This window comes from Schistocerca gregaria, chromosome 8 (assembly GCF_023897955.1).
Source record: "Schistocerca gregaria isolate iqSchGreg1 chromosome 8, iqSchGreg1.2, whole genome shotgun sequence".
Taxonomy (NCBI): domain Eukaryota; kingdom Metazoa; phylum Arthropoda; class Insecta; order Orthoptera; family Acrididae; genus Schistocerca; species Schistocerca gregaria.
The window spans coordinates 268,152,950-268,170,545 of NC_064927.1; the positions used below are offsets into that span (position 1 = coordinate 268,152,950).

The 17,596-nt window shown below is 44.3% G+C and overlaps 1 protein-coding gene across 1 annotated transcript in view; it reads right to left on the reverse strand.

Annotated features, from left to right (window-relative positions):
• The window catches only part of LOC126285413 (protein I'm not dead yet-like), a 230,934-nt gene extending 215,999 nt beyond the window's left edge, over window positions 1-14,935 (reverse strand). Inside the window, exon 1 of the mRNA XM_049984775.1 lies at window positions 14,812-14,935. Within this exon, the coding sequence (XP_049840732.1) occupies window positions 14,812-14,910 (99 nt within the window). The 5' untranslated portion in view covers window positions 14,911-14,935. The remainder of the gene's footprint in view (window positions 1-14,811) is intronic.
• Window positions 14,936-17,596: the final 2,661 nt, after the last annotated feature.

The window sequence follows — 17,596 nt, forward strand, 5'->3', positions numbered from 1 at the left end:
GGCTGCCAAAAAGTGACGGTGTGGTGTGGTTTGTCGAAAGTTCATGTCCTACGACCTTTCTTCTTTGATGAAAATGTAACAAGTGAGACTTATTCAAACATGCTGAGACACTAATTGATGGCTTAAACTGAGCGTTTGGACGAGGGACTTCCAGACTGGTTTCAGCAGGATGGGGCCCCTGGCCATGTTGCTGCAACTGTTAGAGATTGGTTGAATGGCAATTTTCTTCACTGGAGTGGTCCCCTAGTTCGCCAGACATTTCTTCCTTTGATTTCTTTTCCTGGGGAAAGCTGAAAGAGGAAGTATACTCGATGACGATTACAAATTTAAACCAAGTGACAGACCACGTTACCATTAATCGTGCTACAATTGACTGCTCCATCGAGTTCACCTTAATCTTACAAAGCGCATCAAATTATGTATTGAAAAGCATGCAGCTCATGTTTAAACGTTATTTATTAATATTAAAGTGAGTAAAATGAGATTTATTGTTATTTCTTAGATTTTCCTGTGTAACTAGAGTTTATGAACACCCTGTAGATGCTGATGTAAAAGGGGGGAAATTATAGTTACACTCACGTATCCTCCACCACACTCTGATAGCTGGAATACGGTGTATAAATGTAGATACAGATATAAAAAGAGTAAACATTCAAATGAAGGACAAGAGATTTCAGTCTGATTTACAAAAGTGCAGGGCGCGAAAATATCTTGTGTACCTCAGAGTGCCTGTGAACCTGTCACGGCTTACTCTGCTCGCTGTATATAAGCACTTTCAGTTTTTCTGTAAATGTTCCGGTTTGCTGAATATTTAGTTAATATCTTAAACGAATCAGAATCAGTAACCTTTGTGGTGTCACGGTACGTATTCAGAGTTCACCGAGCGGTCCCTGGAAGAGATAGAGGGCGATAAGGAAAAGATACGAAAGACCAAAGTTGACCCGTCGTCCACTGGACGTGCTTAGGTAACTATGATCCGACGGTTGCTAGATAAAACCAGAAGTCCCTAATCACCCTCCCGTTGAGAGCTAAGTAGCTACATACTGGAACATCGAAAATGTCCTTAGCAACAGCTTCCGTGTTGTCAGAGGGATGTTTGCATTCCAGTTGCAACTGTGTGAGCAACGGGCATTATTAAATCGGACGTAACAATCAACTAAAACAGACTTTGGTTCATATACCGAATTCTGACGAAGCAACAGGATCAGCGAAACGAGAACAAGTGAATGTTACAACAAAGTTCGTAATTCTGTACAGCTAAACAGACAGTTCGCAACGGATGTAAATAAAACCTTGGTGGCGAAGAAACTTAATTTACAAGTCCGACGAAACTTCGTAAAGGAACAAATGTGAGACGCAAGATTCAGCAGCAGCAGTCGCTCTACGCTGAGGTTTTGTCCAAAGAGATGTTTACAAATTCACACGACTACACGAGTGCCCGACAAGAAAAGAATATCATTAGAGGAAAATTGTTGCTTATCGTCATTTATATTGCACTAACAGACAGAAGAAAGTAGAAAAGACAGCAGATTTTCGCTCTGAAATAGAAACCACAACTGAACCTGGCGAATAATACTACATTATACTGCTTAGCTGTTATGCCATCTCAATCCGGTTTCGTTACGAGAAAGGTTCTAAGCACTTTTGCTTTACCTAGAGGGGGGGGGGGGGGGAGCGGGTGTCTTTGCGATGTGTTTGCCAAATAGGTCGTACATAGGGAAACTTTCACTGCATTACCAAAACGAAGAGCGGTACAGGAGCCAAAAGAAGTCCTAAACAGAGTACAATGCGGGGTAATCTGGACTTCAAAACGAGAAAGCGATACTATGGGACAAAACAATGAATAACAATATTGATGCTTTCCAATAGCATGAGTCAAGTAATTCCTTCAGAACAGTAATATTACTGGCAGTTCATACACAAAATGCTGGCTACATGTGTAATTTGTAAGGAAGTTTGGGGCCGGCAGCGGTGGTCTAGCGGTTCTAGGCGCTCAGTCTGGAACCGCGCGACTGCTACGGTCGCAGGTTCGAACCCTGCCTCGGGCATGAATGTGTGTGATGTCCTTAGGTTAGTTAGGTTTAAGTAGTTCTAAGTTCTAGGGGACTTATGACCACAGATGTTGAGTCCCATAGTGCTCCGAGCCATTTGAACCATTTTTTAAGGAAATTTGTGGTAAGGTCTCATGGGACCAAACAGCTCAGGTCATCGTTCCCTAAGCTTACACACTATTTAATCTAATTTAAACTAAATTACGCTAAGGAAGACACACAAACCCATGCCCGAGGGAGGACTCGAACCTCCGACGAGGGGAGCCGCGCGGACCGTGACAAGACGCCTAAGACCGCGCACCTGCCCGGCGCGGCAATTTGTAAGGGTTCGTACGCTTAGAGACCACTATCTGGTGCTCACTGATATGTGACCACGTGTATCACTGCCTGCATATCGCATTTGACAGTTGAACTGCCTCGATGCAAAGTAAGTCAGACTGCTAACAATATTAAACAACTATTATTCGTGCTGTATTTGTGCGAGATTGTATCCGTATACAGGGGCAAGTTTTGTCAAAATCGCTCAGCTCATTAGCAGGGGCCGAGCAGTTTACTACTGATGTGTTTTAGTGATGCCTTGAGAGGCATAAAAGAAGTAGCTACTGCACAGCCTCACGAAAACTGTCCTTCACAAGTGTTTTGATCATCGGAAGGGCCGAACACAGGCGTACCTTGACTCACGTGACTACTATTTTGAAGACGACAGGCATTAACTGAACATATTTAGTAGGTATACAAATATGCGGCATTAATTATCTACTTTTCAAAAAAAATGTTCAAATGACTCTGAGCACTATGGGACTTAACATCTGAGGTCGTCAGTCCCCTAGAAATAAGAACTACTTAAACCTAACTAACCTAAGGACAGCACACATATCCATGCCCGAGGCAGGATTCGAACCTGCAACCGTAGCGGTCGCGTGGTTCCAGACTGTAGCGCCTAGAACCGCTCGGCCACTTCGGCCGGCTATTTTCTTTTGTCCTACCTCCTAAACCTCTGTTTTTCCGGCGTACATTATCACAGCAGAAGAAATAGTTCATCAGTACTGTGCTCAGTCTCGATTTTTTGTACCGCTGTACCAGCTGTGTCCGGTACGCGTTGCAGTGCCTCTTTTCCTTTCTAATTAAGTACACATATAAATAAATTAGAGACAATGATTCTTTTGCAATAAACTTAATCTGAAAAATTTAAGTTAGTGCTTTTGGACAACAATATTTCTTCTGCGAAAAGAAAGTTTTTGGCTGACCCATTCGTGAGCATGCACATACAAGGTGTTAGGACTATAAGTGCTCATTTTTAATTGGTGGCTCAGGACAGCGTAGTGAATAACATTATTACATCAGTATTTACCATATTAGGAATAGCTATTAGGAGTAGTATATTATTAGGATGGTTAGTATTCCCAAGTACATGTGGCAAGAGCTATCATTTAATGCTTATATGTCCCGGGGCAGCAGGTCAAGGGCGAAGTGTGGACGCATCGACATGAAGACGCAAAACGGTTAGTCTTTATTTACAGGTGTGGTCCTCTTGGTGGTGCACTTACAACTGTGCAGAAGACATCAGGTAGTACATTATACGACGTGCCTGCGGAAACAGTGGTACACACGGAGAAAAAACAACTAACACATTGGAGTGGGTGCTTAGTACGGCGCCAATGATCAAAATATCTGCACTTATACCCCCAACATCCTGTGTAATTGATCATGTGAAACTTTTGAATTTTCCAGATTAAATCCAGACACTTGAAGCGTTTAACCTTGTGCCTTGTTGATGGTCACTGAGGATGCAACGAATAACTCCCGTCGTTTGAAATCAAATAGATGTCTAAGTAAATGCTGTGACTACGTGGAACCAACAGATCTTCTCCCACCGACTCGCCATTCAGAATTGTCGTTTTGTTAACGTTTGGCATGAGATGTTTAATAGCGAGCCTGGTTCCATTGAACAGTCCTGTCACGACTTCAGATCCCAAAACCCTTAGCCATAGGTACGGTAGTGGTGTCTTGCTGCCCCACAGTTAATTGTTCGCAGTAGTGAATGAGACTTGTACAAATTTTATTAGAAATTCCTTCACTGTATAGCGCTTCCCCATCACTCCTCCCCCCCCCCCCTTTCCCTCCTCGCACCTCCCACCTCCCACCTGCCGACCGTTGTGGCCGAACAGTTCTAGGCGCTTCAGTCCGGAACCGCGCTGCCGCTACGGTCGCAGGTTCGAATCCTGCCTCGGGCATGGATGTTTGTGATGTCCTTAGGATAGTTAGGTTTAAGTAGTTCTACGTCTAAGGGACTGGTGACCTCAGATGTTAAGTCCCATAGTGCTTAGAGCCATTTGAACCATTTGGAACTCCCAGTTACCCATAATTCTAGAGAGATCGTGACTGTCATCAGTGTGGATTTGGTGTTAATATCGGCCGTTATCGGATATTTTTGCATGATACTTCTTTTCACCTCCACCTACACACTCCCACGAATAGTTGGGACGTATTACCCCCACGATATTTTTACGCAAATAATGAGTCATGAACGTGTACATCATACTCTGTAAGTAGAGGAGAGTACTACGGGTGCCACTAACTGACCCTCCCCCCCCCCTTTCCAGTTCAACTCGTGAATGGCGCGTGGGAAGACCGATTGTCAGTAAGCCTCTGTATAAGCTCCACTTTCTCGTGTTTTCTCGCCGTTGTCATTTAGCGAAATTTATGTTGGGCGGAGAAATACGTTGTACGACTCTTCCGGGAATGTATTCTCTCGAAATTTCAATGGTAAATTTTCCGTGATCCGCAACGCATCTCTTGTAACGTCTGCCATTGGAATTTGTTGAACATCTCTATAACGTTCTCGCGCCGGCTAAAGGATCCTGTGGGAAAACGCGCCGCTCTTCGTTGGGCTTCTCCATCTCCTCTGTCAGTCCTACCTGGTAAGGTTCTCAGATTGGTTAAGAATAACCAAGAATGTGTCAAACAAATGTCTTGTATACTATTTCCTTTGTGGGCTACGTTCCCTTAAGATTCTTACTATGAATCTCAGTTTGGCATCTGATTACCTCCTATATGTTTTATGTGGTCATTATACATAAGGTCATTCTGGATAGTTACTATTAGGTATTTTACGGTAGTTACTGTTTTCAGCAGTTTGTCATCAGTGGTTTAGCTGTACAGTAGTGGATTGCTTTTCCTCTGTATGCGCAGTACGTTACATTTATTTACGTTGAGGGTCGACAGCTGGACCCTGCGTATTCATCAACCCTCTGCTGGTCATTCTGCAAATTGGTACTGTGGCGTTGCTACGTTCTTATAGACAATCGCATCACCTACGAACAGTCTTAAGGAGCATCCGACGGTCTCTATTACATGATTTATATATATTGTAAACTGTAACGGCCCTATCAGACTTCTTTGGGCTATGATTTATATACACTATTGGCCATTAAAATTGCTACACCAAGAAGAAATGCATATCATAAACGGGTATTCATTGGACAAATGTATTATACTAGAACAGACATGTGATTACATTTTCACGCAATTTCGGTGCTTCGATCCTGAGAAATCACTATCCAGAATAACCACCTCTGGCCGTAATAACGGCCTTGATACGTCTGGGCATTGAGTCAAACAGAGTTTGGATGGCACCTTCAACACGATACCACAGTTCATCAAGAGTAGTGACTCGCGTATTGTGACGAGCCAGTTGCTCGGCCACCATTGACCAGACGTTTTCACTTGGTGAGAGATCTGGAGAATGTGCTGGCCAGGGCAGCAGTCGAACATTTTCTGTATCCACAAAGCCCGGTACAGGACCTGCAACATGCGGTCGTGCTTTATCCTGTTAAAATGTAGGGTTTCGCAGGGATCAAATGAAGGGTAGAGCCACGTGTCGTAACACATCTGTAATGTAACGTCCACTGTTCAAAGTGCCGTCAATGCGAACAAGAAGTGACTGAGACGTGTAACCAATGGCACCCCATACCATCACGCCGGGTGATACGCCAGTATGGCGATGACGAATACACGCTTCCAATGTGCGTTCACAGCGATCTCGCCAAACACGGATGCGACCATCATTATGCTGTAAACAGAACCTGGATTCATCCGAAAAAATGACGTTTTGCCATTCGTGCACCCAGGTTCGTCGTTGAGTATACCATCGCAAGCGCTCCTGTCTGTGGTGCAGCGTCAAGGGTAGCCGCAGCCATGGTCTCTGAACTGATAGTCCATGCTGCTGCAAACGTCGTCGAACTGTTCGTGCAGATGGTTGTTGTCTTGCAAACGTCCCCATCTGTTGAGTCAGGAATCGAGACGTGGCTGCACGATCCTTTATAGCCATGCGAATAAGATGCCTGTCATCTCGACTGCTAGTGATACTAGGCCGTTGGGATCCAGCACGGCGTTCCGTATTACCCTCCTGAACCCACCGATTCCAGATTCTACTAACAGACATAGGATCTCGACGAACGCGTGCAGCAACGTCGAGATACGATAAACCGCAATCGCGATAAGCTACAATCCGACCTTTATCAAAGTCGGAAATGTGATGGTACGCATTTCTCTGCCTTACACAAGGCATCACAACAACGTCTGACCAGGCAACGCCGGTCAACTGCTGTTTGTGTATGAGAAATCGGTTGGAAACTTTCCTCATGTCAGCACGTTGTAGGTGTTGCCACTGGCGCCAACCTTGTGTGAATGCTCTGAAAAGCTAATCATTTGCATATCACAGCATCTTCTTCGTGTCGGTTAAATTTCGCACCTGTAGCACGTCATCTTCGTGGTGTAGCAATTTTAATGGCGAGTAGTGTATATTGGAAACTGTAGCGGTCCTATCAGGCTTCCTTGGGCTATTCTGGAAATTACCTTTACATCTGACGATTTTGTTCAAATAAGAGTGGTAAGTTGAGGTCTATCTGCAAGGAAGTCTTGAATCCAGTCGCAAATCTCGCCCGATACTTGGCACGCTCATAGTTCTTTGACTAAATGGCAGTACGGGACGGTGTCAAACGCCCTCCCTGAGTCATGGAACACGACATCAACCTGAACGCCGTTGCTTACAGCACTATGAATCTCTTGGAGGAATAGAATGGGCTGAGTTTCGAAAGCTCTCTGTTTGCGGAAGCCATGTTGATTTTTATAGATGAGATTTCCTTTTTGCAAAAGTGTCATCTGCCTATAATTATGTGCATCTATCCTTTATGTGCATCTATCCAACGAATCTTCTTGAAAACGCGAATCACCTGTGCTTTTTTAAATTCGCTAGGAACTCTTCATTCCTCTAGCGATCTACAATAAACTGCTGCTATAAGGGGAGCACAATTTTTGTAGAGTCTTATAGGTATCTCATGTGGTCCTGATGCCTTTTCGCTGCCAAGGGACTGTAGTCGCTTTTCTATTCCGCAGTCGATTATCTCAATAACTGCCATTTCTACGTTTGTAGATGACGGAAAGGAGGGACCGTGCTATGATCTTCCTCTTGAAACAATTTCGAAAGACCGAATACAGTATTTCGGTCATGTCTCTGTTAGCTTCCATTTCGGTGCCAGTATGGTCAATGAGTGAATGAACAGAGGATTTCAATCCGCTTACTGCTTTTACATGCCTCGTGCTATAGCAGCGCGGTCTTAGGCGTCTTGCCACAGTTCGCGCGGGTCCTCCCGTCGGAGGTTAGAGTCCTCCATCGGGCATGAGTGTGTGTGTGTTGTCCTTAGCGTATGTTTGTTTAAGTTAGATTAAGTAGTGTGTAAGCCTAGGGACCGATGACCTCAGCAGTTTGGTCCCATAGGAACTTACTACCACCAACTAATTTTACTTAAGACCAAAACCTCGTAAGGTTTTTACTCAGAATAGGCGACGAAACTTTACTTTCAAAGTCATTGAACACTTCTCTAATTACTCTCCTTACGCTCATTTTCGCTCATTTGTCAGCTAGCTTTAGACTTCTCTTTGTTTACGTAGGAGTTTTGTAACATGGCTATTAAACCACGATGGGTCTTTCCCATCCCTTAAGACCTTGTTCGGAACATGCTTTTCCAAGGCGTAGTAAACGATGCCTTTTAATTTTTGTTTTCTTTTTGTGCTCCACATCTTCGTCTTCATCACTGAATATTTGATACTCTCCACTAAGATACTGTGAAATTAGTATCTTGCAACTCATGTTAAACAAAAATATTTTCATGTCTTTCTTAATATTCATTGTAAAGCCCGTAGCCATAGTTGCTATCACAGCCTTACGATCATTGATACTTCCTCTATGTTAAGTGATCCGGTAAGTTCAGGTCTGTTTGTTACTAGGACGTCTAAGAAGCTACCTTCACGGGTTAGTTCCCTAATTATCTGCTGGAAGAAATTTTATACTTACAAATTTCCTAGATCCTAGTCGACATGTGTCCATTTTTCTGTTTTACAGGAATTCTTTTTCTGCCATATGAAATTTCGTTATCACAGCACTAGGAAACGAGCATTTATTTACTTGATGTTAACTTTTGGATGGTGTTGCCAAATGTTGAATGTTATTAGATACTGTTGAATGTGTTCTTGTGATATGAGTGACCTAACGCTGAGATTGTGTGTTTTACAGTATCTTTAGGTGATTATGCAAATGTTTTCTTATTTTTACTTTTTATTTATTCTTATTATACGCAGCTGAGGACGACAGGGCAAGAAACTGATAACTATTTCATTATTATTTTACAGACGATATTAATCCCACTTTCTGTATTAACTACGCAGTCCAACTTATAATTTATAACACCTGTTCCATATTCAGTTGCCTTGTTCGTAAATTAGAAAAGCGGGGACGGATATTGTGGAATCCGGTTGTAGAAAGGATTGCTCACAATCCGGCTTTCTTTTGCTAGTAAAGGTCAGTAATTGTTTAGTGTTAGGCATCATGTGATGGATGTGGCAAAACCTGTGAAATTAAAGTTCCTGCCGGCCGTTGTGAGCGAGCGGTTCTAGGCGCTTCAGCCTGGAACCGCGCGACCGCTACGGTCGCAGGTTCGAATCCTGCCTCGGGCATGGATGTGTGTGTTGTCCTTAGGTTAGTTAGGTTTAAGTAGTTCTAAGTTTTAGGGGACTGATGACCTCAGATGTTAAGTCCCATAGTGCTCAGAGACATTTGAACCATTTTTTTAAAGTTCCCATTCTGTGGTGTTACCAAGTGAGGGACGCAGTAACGAAGCACTTGTCTGTCATTCACGAGAAGCTGGACTCTAATTCCAGTTCGGCCGTTCACGTTTAGATTTTCCTTGGTTTATCCAAATCACGTAAAAGAGTTGGCTGGTTTTGCTGAAAACGCCATGGACAATTTCCTGTCACTTCCTAGCGTAATACAAGTTTGTTCACCGTCACTGATCTTTCTTTCTACGGTGATCAGAAAAAATTGCGAAATTGTGTGTTGTTGCTTTATGCTGCAAGAGAAAAAGAGCGCTAACAAACGTTTATTAACTTGTAGAAGATGTTTTCCATTCTTGCTTAAAGTTTCAATAAACCGCCCCGAATTTGTTGTGGCACCCTTGTGCAAGGAATCTACAAGCGATGCCGAGAGGAAAAAAACACGGTGTATCTCGGTGACGGGTCATTTATTGTTTTCTTCTTATTGAACAGATTTGAGTGTCTTCGTTCCATAATTTCCGTCTTGCGACTCCATAACAATTTGTCTCCTTCCACCTTGCGAAGTTGCGAAAGATTCGCGGAATGGACAACATGCAGCGCTGTCGACTCTTTGTTGTACTGCGATTGTAGGGATTTCCGGTGTCGTTGCGCTAAATGTTGTCGCCATCGTCACGCACTGGGGAGAAAGCAGTGCGACTTGTACGAATCAACAAACCGCGACTTCCTCCTTGCAGCATAGTTAAACGACGCGCCCATGTAGGAGTGGGACTCGCACCGAGTGCAGCATCCACGCAAGCAATGCGTAAACGGTCGAGTATGGGAATGAGGGCTACGCTTTCAGCAGTGTAAAGTCTCTCACAATACACTGTCTTGATTTCACAACATTGTCAGACATTCTGTAAACGCAACCTGTCGGACAACAACCGAGTAACCGATAATTCTGCACCAATGGCATAATGAAACTGCCCAAATTATATGAAGACAGAAATAGCAACAGGCACTACTTTCTGGCTTGTTAGTACTTAGGTTTTCTACGACCCAACATGTTTGGCTCCTGCTGTATTACGTGATTTATTCTGTTATGGAAATTTAAATGAGTGTTCTCAGACGTTCCGTCAAACACACCGGAACGGAGAACGAATCTGGTAGTGCTATGACCTCGAAATGTAGCCAGCTTATATTTCTGGCGCTGGACAAAAAGAGAGAAATTACGAATTCTAATTATTTCCCCAGCACTCGCTTTCAGTAAATTAAGTACAAGAAGTACAGCTTTAACTAAGAGAGATCATTCACTAGCCCTCTAGGCGCACTTCGTAGAAGTAAGCTTGTCCGATCCCCACCCGGATCACATATTTCCTGCTTTAGCAACGGCAAATTGACAGCGTGCTGTTCTGACGTATAAACACAAGAAATTAGTTCGAAACTAAGCTTATTCGATATTTCCTTCTTTTTAAATGGTTCAGATGGCTCTGAGCACTATGGGACTTAACATCTGAGGTCACCAGTCCCTCAGAACTTACAACTACTTAAACTTAACTAACCTAAGGACATCACACACATCCATGCCCGAGGCAGGTTTCGAACCTGCGACAGTAGCTGTTGCGATCTTCCAGACTGTAGCGCCTAGAACCGCTCGGCCAGACCGGCTGGACCTCCGTTTTCAAACCAGATTTTGGAACACGGTGCGTACTTGCATGAAAATATCAATCAGGGAAGAGGGTTTAGCGTAAATGAATAACTTTCTCTCTCATGTAGAACCAAGTCGAATATCAGCGCTTCACGCATCAAATTTGATCCAAGCAGAAATAATACGCCAACATGATGTCTGCCTCTTTGTGAAAATGCTTGCAAACGATCGTCTTTTGTGATGCTGTCTTTTAAAATTTAGATATATATTTTACATGGTTCCTACAAGAGCCTTCCGTGGGTCTAAATCTGAATAGATACAGAAAGTATTACAATGTTCTTTTGATATTACTACTAGCCAATAGCGCACATAAGAACGTCAGTAATAAACACATTTCTATATTTACACTTTAAGGGACGTTTCCTGAATTTATTCGGTTTTGTAACTCCTTACATTAGCTAAAGTACCATGTGAATGAAATCAGCAAAAAATAGGTTTTGATCCTACCTTGCACGATTTTAAAAGTGAATAAACTGGTCCTGACCTAAAATTTTTCCTTTTGCAATATATTAAAAACCATAAAACAGCTGCCTACTACACTGAAGAGCGCGTCAATTCAGGTAAACCGTCAGAATCCTTTTCCAACATTTTAAGGGACGTAAAAACGGCTCTCTGATAGAGTTTTCTTCTTTGTGTGTTACCACAGCACCATTCTGTCCTGCTGGTACGATTACTTTAACTTCCGACTCGATCAGTTTGATAATTTATTTACTATCCATCCCGCGTTTACATGATATTTTATTAGTTGTTTTTGACGAGGTTTCTGCAGATTCACCTGATTCGACGCGCGCTTTAGTCCAGCAAAGAGTCGTCTTATGGTTTTTAATATGTAGGAAAAGGAAAATTTTTCTGCGGGTTTATCTGATTTGACGCGTGCTTCACACCGGTTTTTTTTTAATATGCTGCGAAACGAAAATTTTAAGTTCAATAACAATTCCTTATTCATATTCAAAATCGTTCAGGCTAGGACCATACTCTAATTTTTATTTATTTTGTTATCCCTATGAATAAGTTGTTAATAAAACGCTGAGTTACAAGCGAGACTGTCTTAACCCACGTATACTACATACGGTAGCTGTAACAGAGGATCTTAGTGGAGTGAAATCAGTTGTCAACACTGCTGTTCGTATGTGCTACAGCAAGAGCATTATTTTCATCGCAACTACGAAAAGGTACTTCAAAATCGAAACACCAACGTTATTAAGATAAACGTCGCGTCATGTTAGTGTACACCTGTTGTGAGATCAGCAGTCTTACCAAGAAGCCAGGTCCTTGAAGGCAAATGACCTTTTGTTTGTGCAGTATGCAAAATACTGCAGCGGACATTTATGGACGTGCATTTCCCAATAGCCACTTCGCCAAGTGCTGCGTACGCTGGTCTTAAATGTGTTCGCAGGTCATCACCGAGTACAACAGCAATTACTACAGGGTATTCCACAATTGATGTTACACAGTTCCAGAGGTTGTAGAAGGGACTAGTAGATCGAGTTTTACATAGGAACCAATGTCCAGAAACGTCATCTGACCATAATATAAAGCGTCAGAGTTAAAGGCGCCGCCAACTGTAAATGTATTTATGTAAAGGGTGTTTCTGTGATGACGTTACAAACTTTCTAGGATGATGTACAAGTATAAATGTATAAACTTAAGGTAACGGTAGCTCTACAGGAAATGAACGAGTAAAATTTTCCAAAGTTATAAGCGAAAACCGTTCTGATACCTCTGACAGCGGAATACTTTTACTGATAGTGTTGTTGCTAAGATTACAGGGTAGACTACATCCAGCGGTGGTATCACAGACCAAAATAAGGAAAAATACCCAGTAAACATCGGCCCTAAAATGGACAAATTTAGAACAATGAGCATTTGTTCAATAGGGGAGATGGATTTCACAGTAGCGAAGACGGACAAGTACTCATAGCTCCTCAGGGATTCATTTTAGAGCCCATGTTTACCGGACATTTTTTCCTTGTTTTGGCCCATTATACCACCTCTTATCCTACAATTTGAGCAACAACAGTACCAGAACATGTATTCCACTGTCCGAGCTATCAGAACGGCGGTAGCTTATAACTTCCTACATCTACACCTACATCTACATGGATACTCCGCAAATCACATTTAAGTGCCTGGCAGAGGGTTCATCGAACGTTCACTATTCTTTATTATTCCAATCTCGTATAGCGCGCGGAAAGAACGAACACCTATATCTTTCCGTACGATTCCCTGGTTTCCCTTATTTTATCGTGGTGATCGTTTCTCCCCATGTAGATCGGCGTCAACAAAATATTTTCGCATTCGGAGGAGAATGCTGGTGGTTGGAAGATTCCGTCGCAACGAAAAACGCCTTGCTTTTAATGATTTCCAGCCCAAATCCTGTATCATTTCTATGACACTCTGTCCCATATTTCGCGATAATACCAAACGCGGTGCCCTTCTTTGAACTTTTTCGATGTACTCCGTCGGTTGTATCTGGTAAGGATCCCACATCGCGGAGCAGTATTCTAAAGGAGGACGGACAAGCGTAGTGTAGACAGTCTCTTTAGTAAATCTGTTACATTGTCCAAGTGTCCTACCAATAAAACGCGGTCTTTGGTTAGCCTTCCCCACAATATTTTCTATGTGTTTCATCCAATTCAAATTTTTCGTAATTGTAATTGCTAGGTATTTAGTTGAATTTACGGCCTTTAGATTTGACTGATTTATCGTGTAACCGAAGTTTAACGAATCCCTTTTCGCACTCATGGGGATGATCAAATTTTGCAATTTGTTTTGATCTTCTGCTGACTTTATTAGTCGATAAATGACGGCGTCATCTGCAAACAACCTAAGACGGCTGGTCAGATTGTCTCTCAAGTCGTTTATATAGGTAAGGAACAGCAAAGAGCCTATAAAATTACCTTGGGGAACGCCAGACATCACTTGTGTTTCACTCGACGACTTTCCGTCAATTACTACGAACTGTGACCTCTCTGACAGGAAATCACAAATCCAGTCACATAACAGAGACGGTATTCCATAAGCACGCAATTTCACTACTAGCTACTTGTGTAGTACAGTGTCAAAAGCCTTGCGGAAATCCAGAAATACGGAATCGATCTGAAATCCATTGTCAATAGCACTCAACACTTCATACGAATAAAGAGCTATGTGTGTGAAATCTTATGGGACTTAACTGCTAAGGTCATCAGTCCCTAATCTTACACACTACTGAATCTAAATTATCCTATGGACACACACACTCACACCCATGCCCGAGGGAGGACTCGAACCTCCGCTGGGACCAGCCGACTAAAGAGCTAGTTGTGTTTCACAAGAACGATGTTTTCTAATCCCATGTTGAGTGTGTGTCAATAGACAGTTTTCTTCGAGGTAATTCATAATTTTCGAACACAATATATGTTCCAAAATCGTGCTGCATATCGACGTTAATGATAAGGGCCTGTAATTGGCTCTGAGCACTATGGGACTTAACTGCTGAGGTCATCAGTCCCCTAGAACTTAGAACTAATTAAACCTAACTAACCGAAGGACATCACACACATCCATTCCAGAGGCAGGATTCGAACCTGCGACGTAGCGGTCGCTCGGTTCCAGACTGTAGCGCCTAGAACCGCATGGCCACTCCGACCGGCGACATCTGTTCCTATGTGAAATTTGATCTACTAAGTCCCTCTGTAGCCACTAGAAGAGTGTAACACGCATTTTGAAACTCCTTGTATGTCAGTCGTAGACGCACTCTACAGGAAAACTAGTTTGTACGCCCTAGCGTTTACGGTGGACAAAAACAAGAAACCAGAGGTCAGTTGTAGCACTGGTGACGTATGAAGTTCACGCACTCGCACGGGGTATCTGTGAAACACTAGACGGCTACTGCCTACGGGCGAGTCGGACTTTGGCAGAAACATCGCAGACGCGCGACAACAGCAGCAGGTGGCCGAGGAAGAGGCGCCGGCGACTCACCGAGTAGCTGGAGACGGCGAGCGGCAACAGCACCAGCGGGCACAGCAGCAGCACGAGCGACCGCCAGCGCGCCACCAGCCCTCGCACCGGGAACTTCATGCTGCTGTGCTGGGCCGCCGCCGCCGCCTCGCGCCTTATAACCGCGCGCCCCCACCACCGACCACCGCTGCCGCCGGCGACGCCGCACACCTAGTCTTCAGTAGTCTACACTGTCCGCTCAAAAGTATCCGGACGTCGCGGAAATGACCACAAGATTTCACGAGAGGCGAACCCGCCAGAATACGAGGAGCGTTCGGCACGTAATAAACAAACACCTTCCGAACAGGCTCTGAAAGCCCGACAGTACCGACCGGCCGCCGTGTCATCCTCAGTCTCTAGGCGCCGTCGGATGCGGGTACGGAAGGCCATGTGGTCAGCACGTTACTCTCGCGACCGTTGTCAGTTTTCGTGACCGGTACTTTTACTCATCAACATGAAATGGCTGGGTCTGTACCCATGATGCGTATGAAGAACCAGCGTCCCTGAAAAACGCTCTGTCTTTCGAAATGATCCTTGTTGATGCGGATTCGGGGGTTACGCGGTATTGGCTAGGGGTCGTTTGTCCCCTGGGTAGTGGAGGCGGCGGCTATGACGATGTGATTGTATCCATTAGTTAAAACTTCCGGGCTGAATTCCCGTGGTCCATATATAAAACTCTTCTCCTTCCTGACGTTTCGTTGCCTACTGCGGGCAACATCTTGTGAGGTGAGTCGGCGACTGGCTGCTACGCGCTGGAGGTCCCACTTATATAGAGCGTTTAGATGGCGCCACCACTCATCACGTGCTTTCGACTTTAAAACTATCTCTAGCTAGAGCCATCTCTCACGATTACAGGTAATCGATTTTCACTTCGTTGGTACAAAGTCGACCGTCATATCTTGTCTAGTTTTAATCCTCCTTTTTGTATTAACATTATTTTCGTGCTTGTAGATATCTATAGCTTCTCTATACGTGCGGGTATAATAATGTGAGGTTCTAGCTATCACGTTTGTCTCACTAAATTTTATTTCCTGATCACCGTCTTTGGAAACGTGCTCCACTACAGCTGATTTGTCAATTTGTCCCAATCTACAGTTCATTTTGTGTTCCGTTAGGGGGAGGGGAGTATTAACACTCCTTTTACTTGTTCCAATATAAACCATGCCACAGCTACACGGAATTTCATACACACCTGGGGTAGCTAAGGGGTGTCGTGCATCTTTCACCGATCTTAAACTTCCACTATTTTTCTTGGTAGGTCGAAAGATTGTCTCCACTTGAAACTTGGCCAAAACTTTCCCGATGCGGTCCGTGATGTTATAAATGGAAGAAAAACTTTTCCAGCCGACGGTTGTTGTTGTCGTGTATTTTCGGACACTTTTCTTCTACGGCGGAGTGCTCGATCGGTTTCGTTTCTCTTGAAAGCCGTTCGCAAATGGCTTAATTCATCTATAAATTGGCTCACAGATGTTATTAGCTCTATCCACTAAAGTTTCTATGACTCCTCTCTTCTGCCTAGGATGATGATTCGAATCCCTATGTAGATAACGATCGGTGTGTGTTTGTGTCTTTCCTGTATACCTTGTGCCCTAAAGTACCATCTGCCCGTTTAATAACCAATACATACAAAAAATTTAGCTGTCCATTACTCTCTTTCGTCGTGGTGAATTGTATCTTTGTTAGTACTTTCAATCCAAAGATTACGAAATAAAATTTAGTGAGACAAACGTGATAGCTAGGACCTCACATTATTATACTCGTATGTATAGAGAAGCTGCAGAGATCTACAAGCACGGAAATAATTTTAATAGAAAAGAAGAAAGATTAAAATTAGACAAGATATGGTGGTCGACTTTGTACCAACAACGTGACAATTGATTACCCGTAATCGAGGGAGATGACACTAGCCAGAAAGCACGTGTCGAGTGGTGGCGCCATCTAAGCGCTCTATACACTCCTGGAAATGGAAAAAAGAACACATTGACACCGGTGTGTCAGACCCACCATACTTGCTCCGGACACTGCGAGAGGGCTGTACAAGCAATGATCACACGCACGGCACAGCGGACACACCAGGAACCGCGGTGTTGGCCGTCGAATGGCGCTAGCTGCGCAGCATTTGTGCACCGCCGCCGTCAGTGTCAGCCAGTTTGCCGTGGCATACGGAGCTCCATCGCAGTCTTTAACACTGGTAGCATGCCGCGACAGCGTGGACGTGAACCGTATGTGCAGTTGACGGACTTTGAGCGAGGGCGTATAGTGGGCATGCGGGAGGCCGGGTGGACGTACCGCCGAATTGCTCAACACGTGGGGCGTGAGGTCTCCACAGTACATCGATGTTGTCGCCAGTGGTCGGCGGAAGGTGCACGTGCCCGTCGACCTGGGACCGGACCGCAGCGACGCACGGATGCACGCCAAGACCGTAGGATCCTACGCAGTGCCGTAGGAGACCGCACCGCCACTTCCCAGCAAATTAGGGACACTGTTGCTCCTGGGGTATCGGCGAGGACCATTCGCAACCGTCTCCATGAAGCTGGGCTACGGTCCCACACACCGTTAGGCCGTCTTCCGCTCACGCCCCAACATCGTGCAGCCCGCCTCCAGTGGTATCGCGACAGGCGTGAATGGAGGGACGAATGGAGACGTGTCGTCTTCAGCGATGAGAGTCGCTTCTGCCTTGGTGCCAATGATGGTCGTATGCGTGTTTGGCGCCGTGCAGGTGAGCGCCACAATCAGGACTGCATACGACCGAGGCACACAGGGCCAA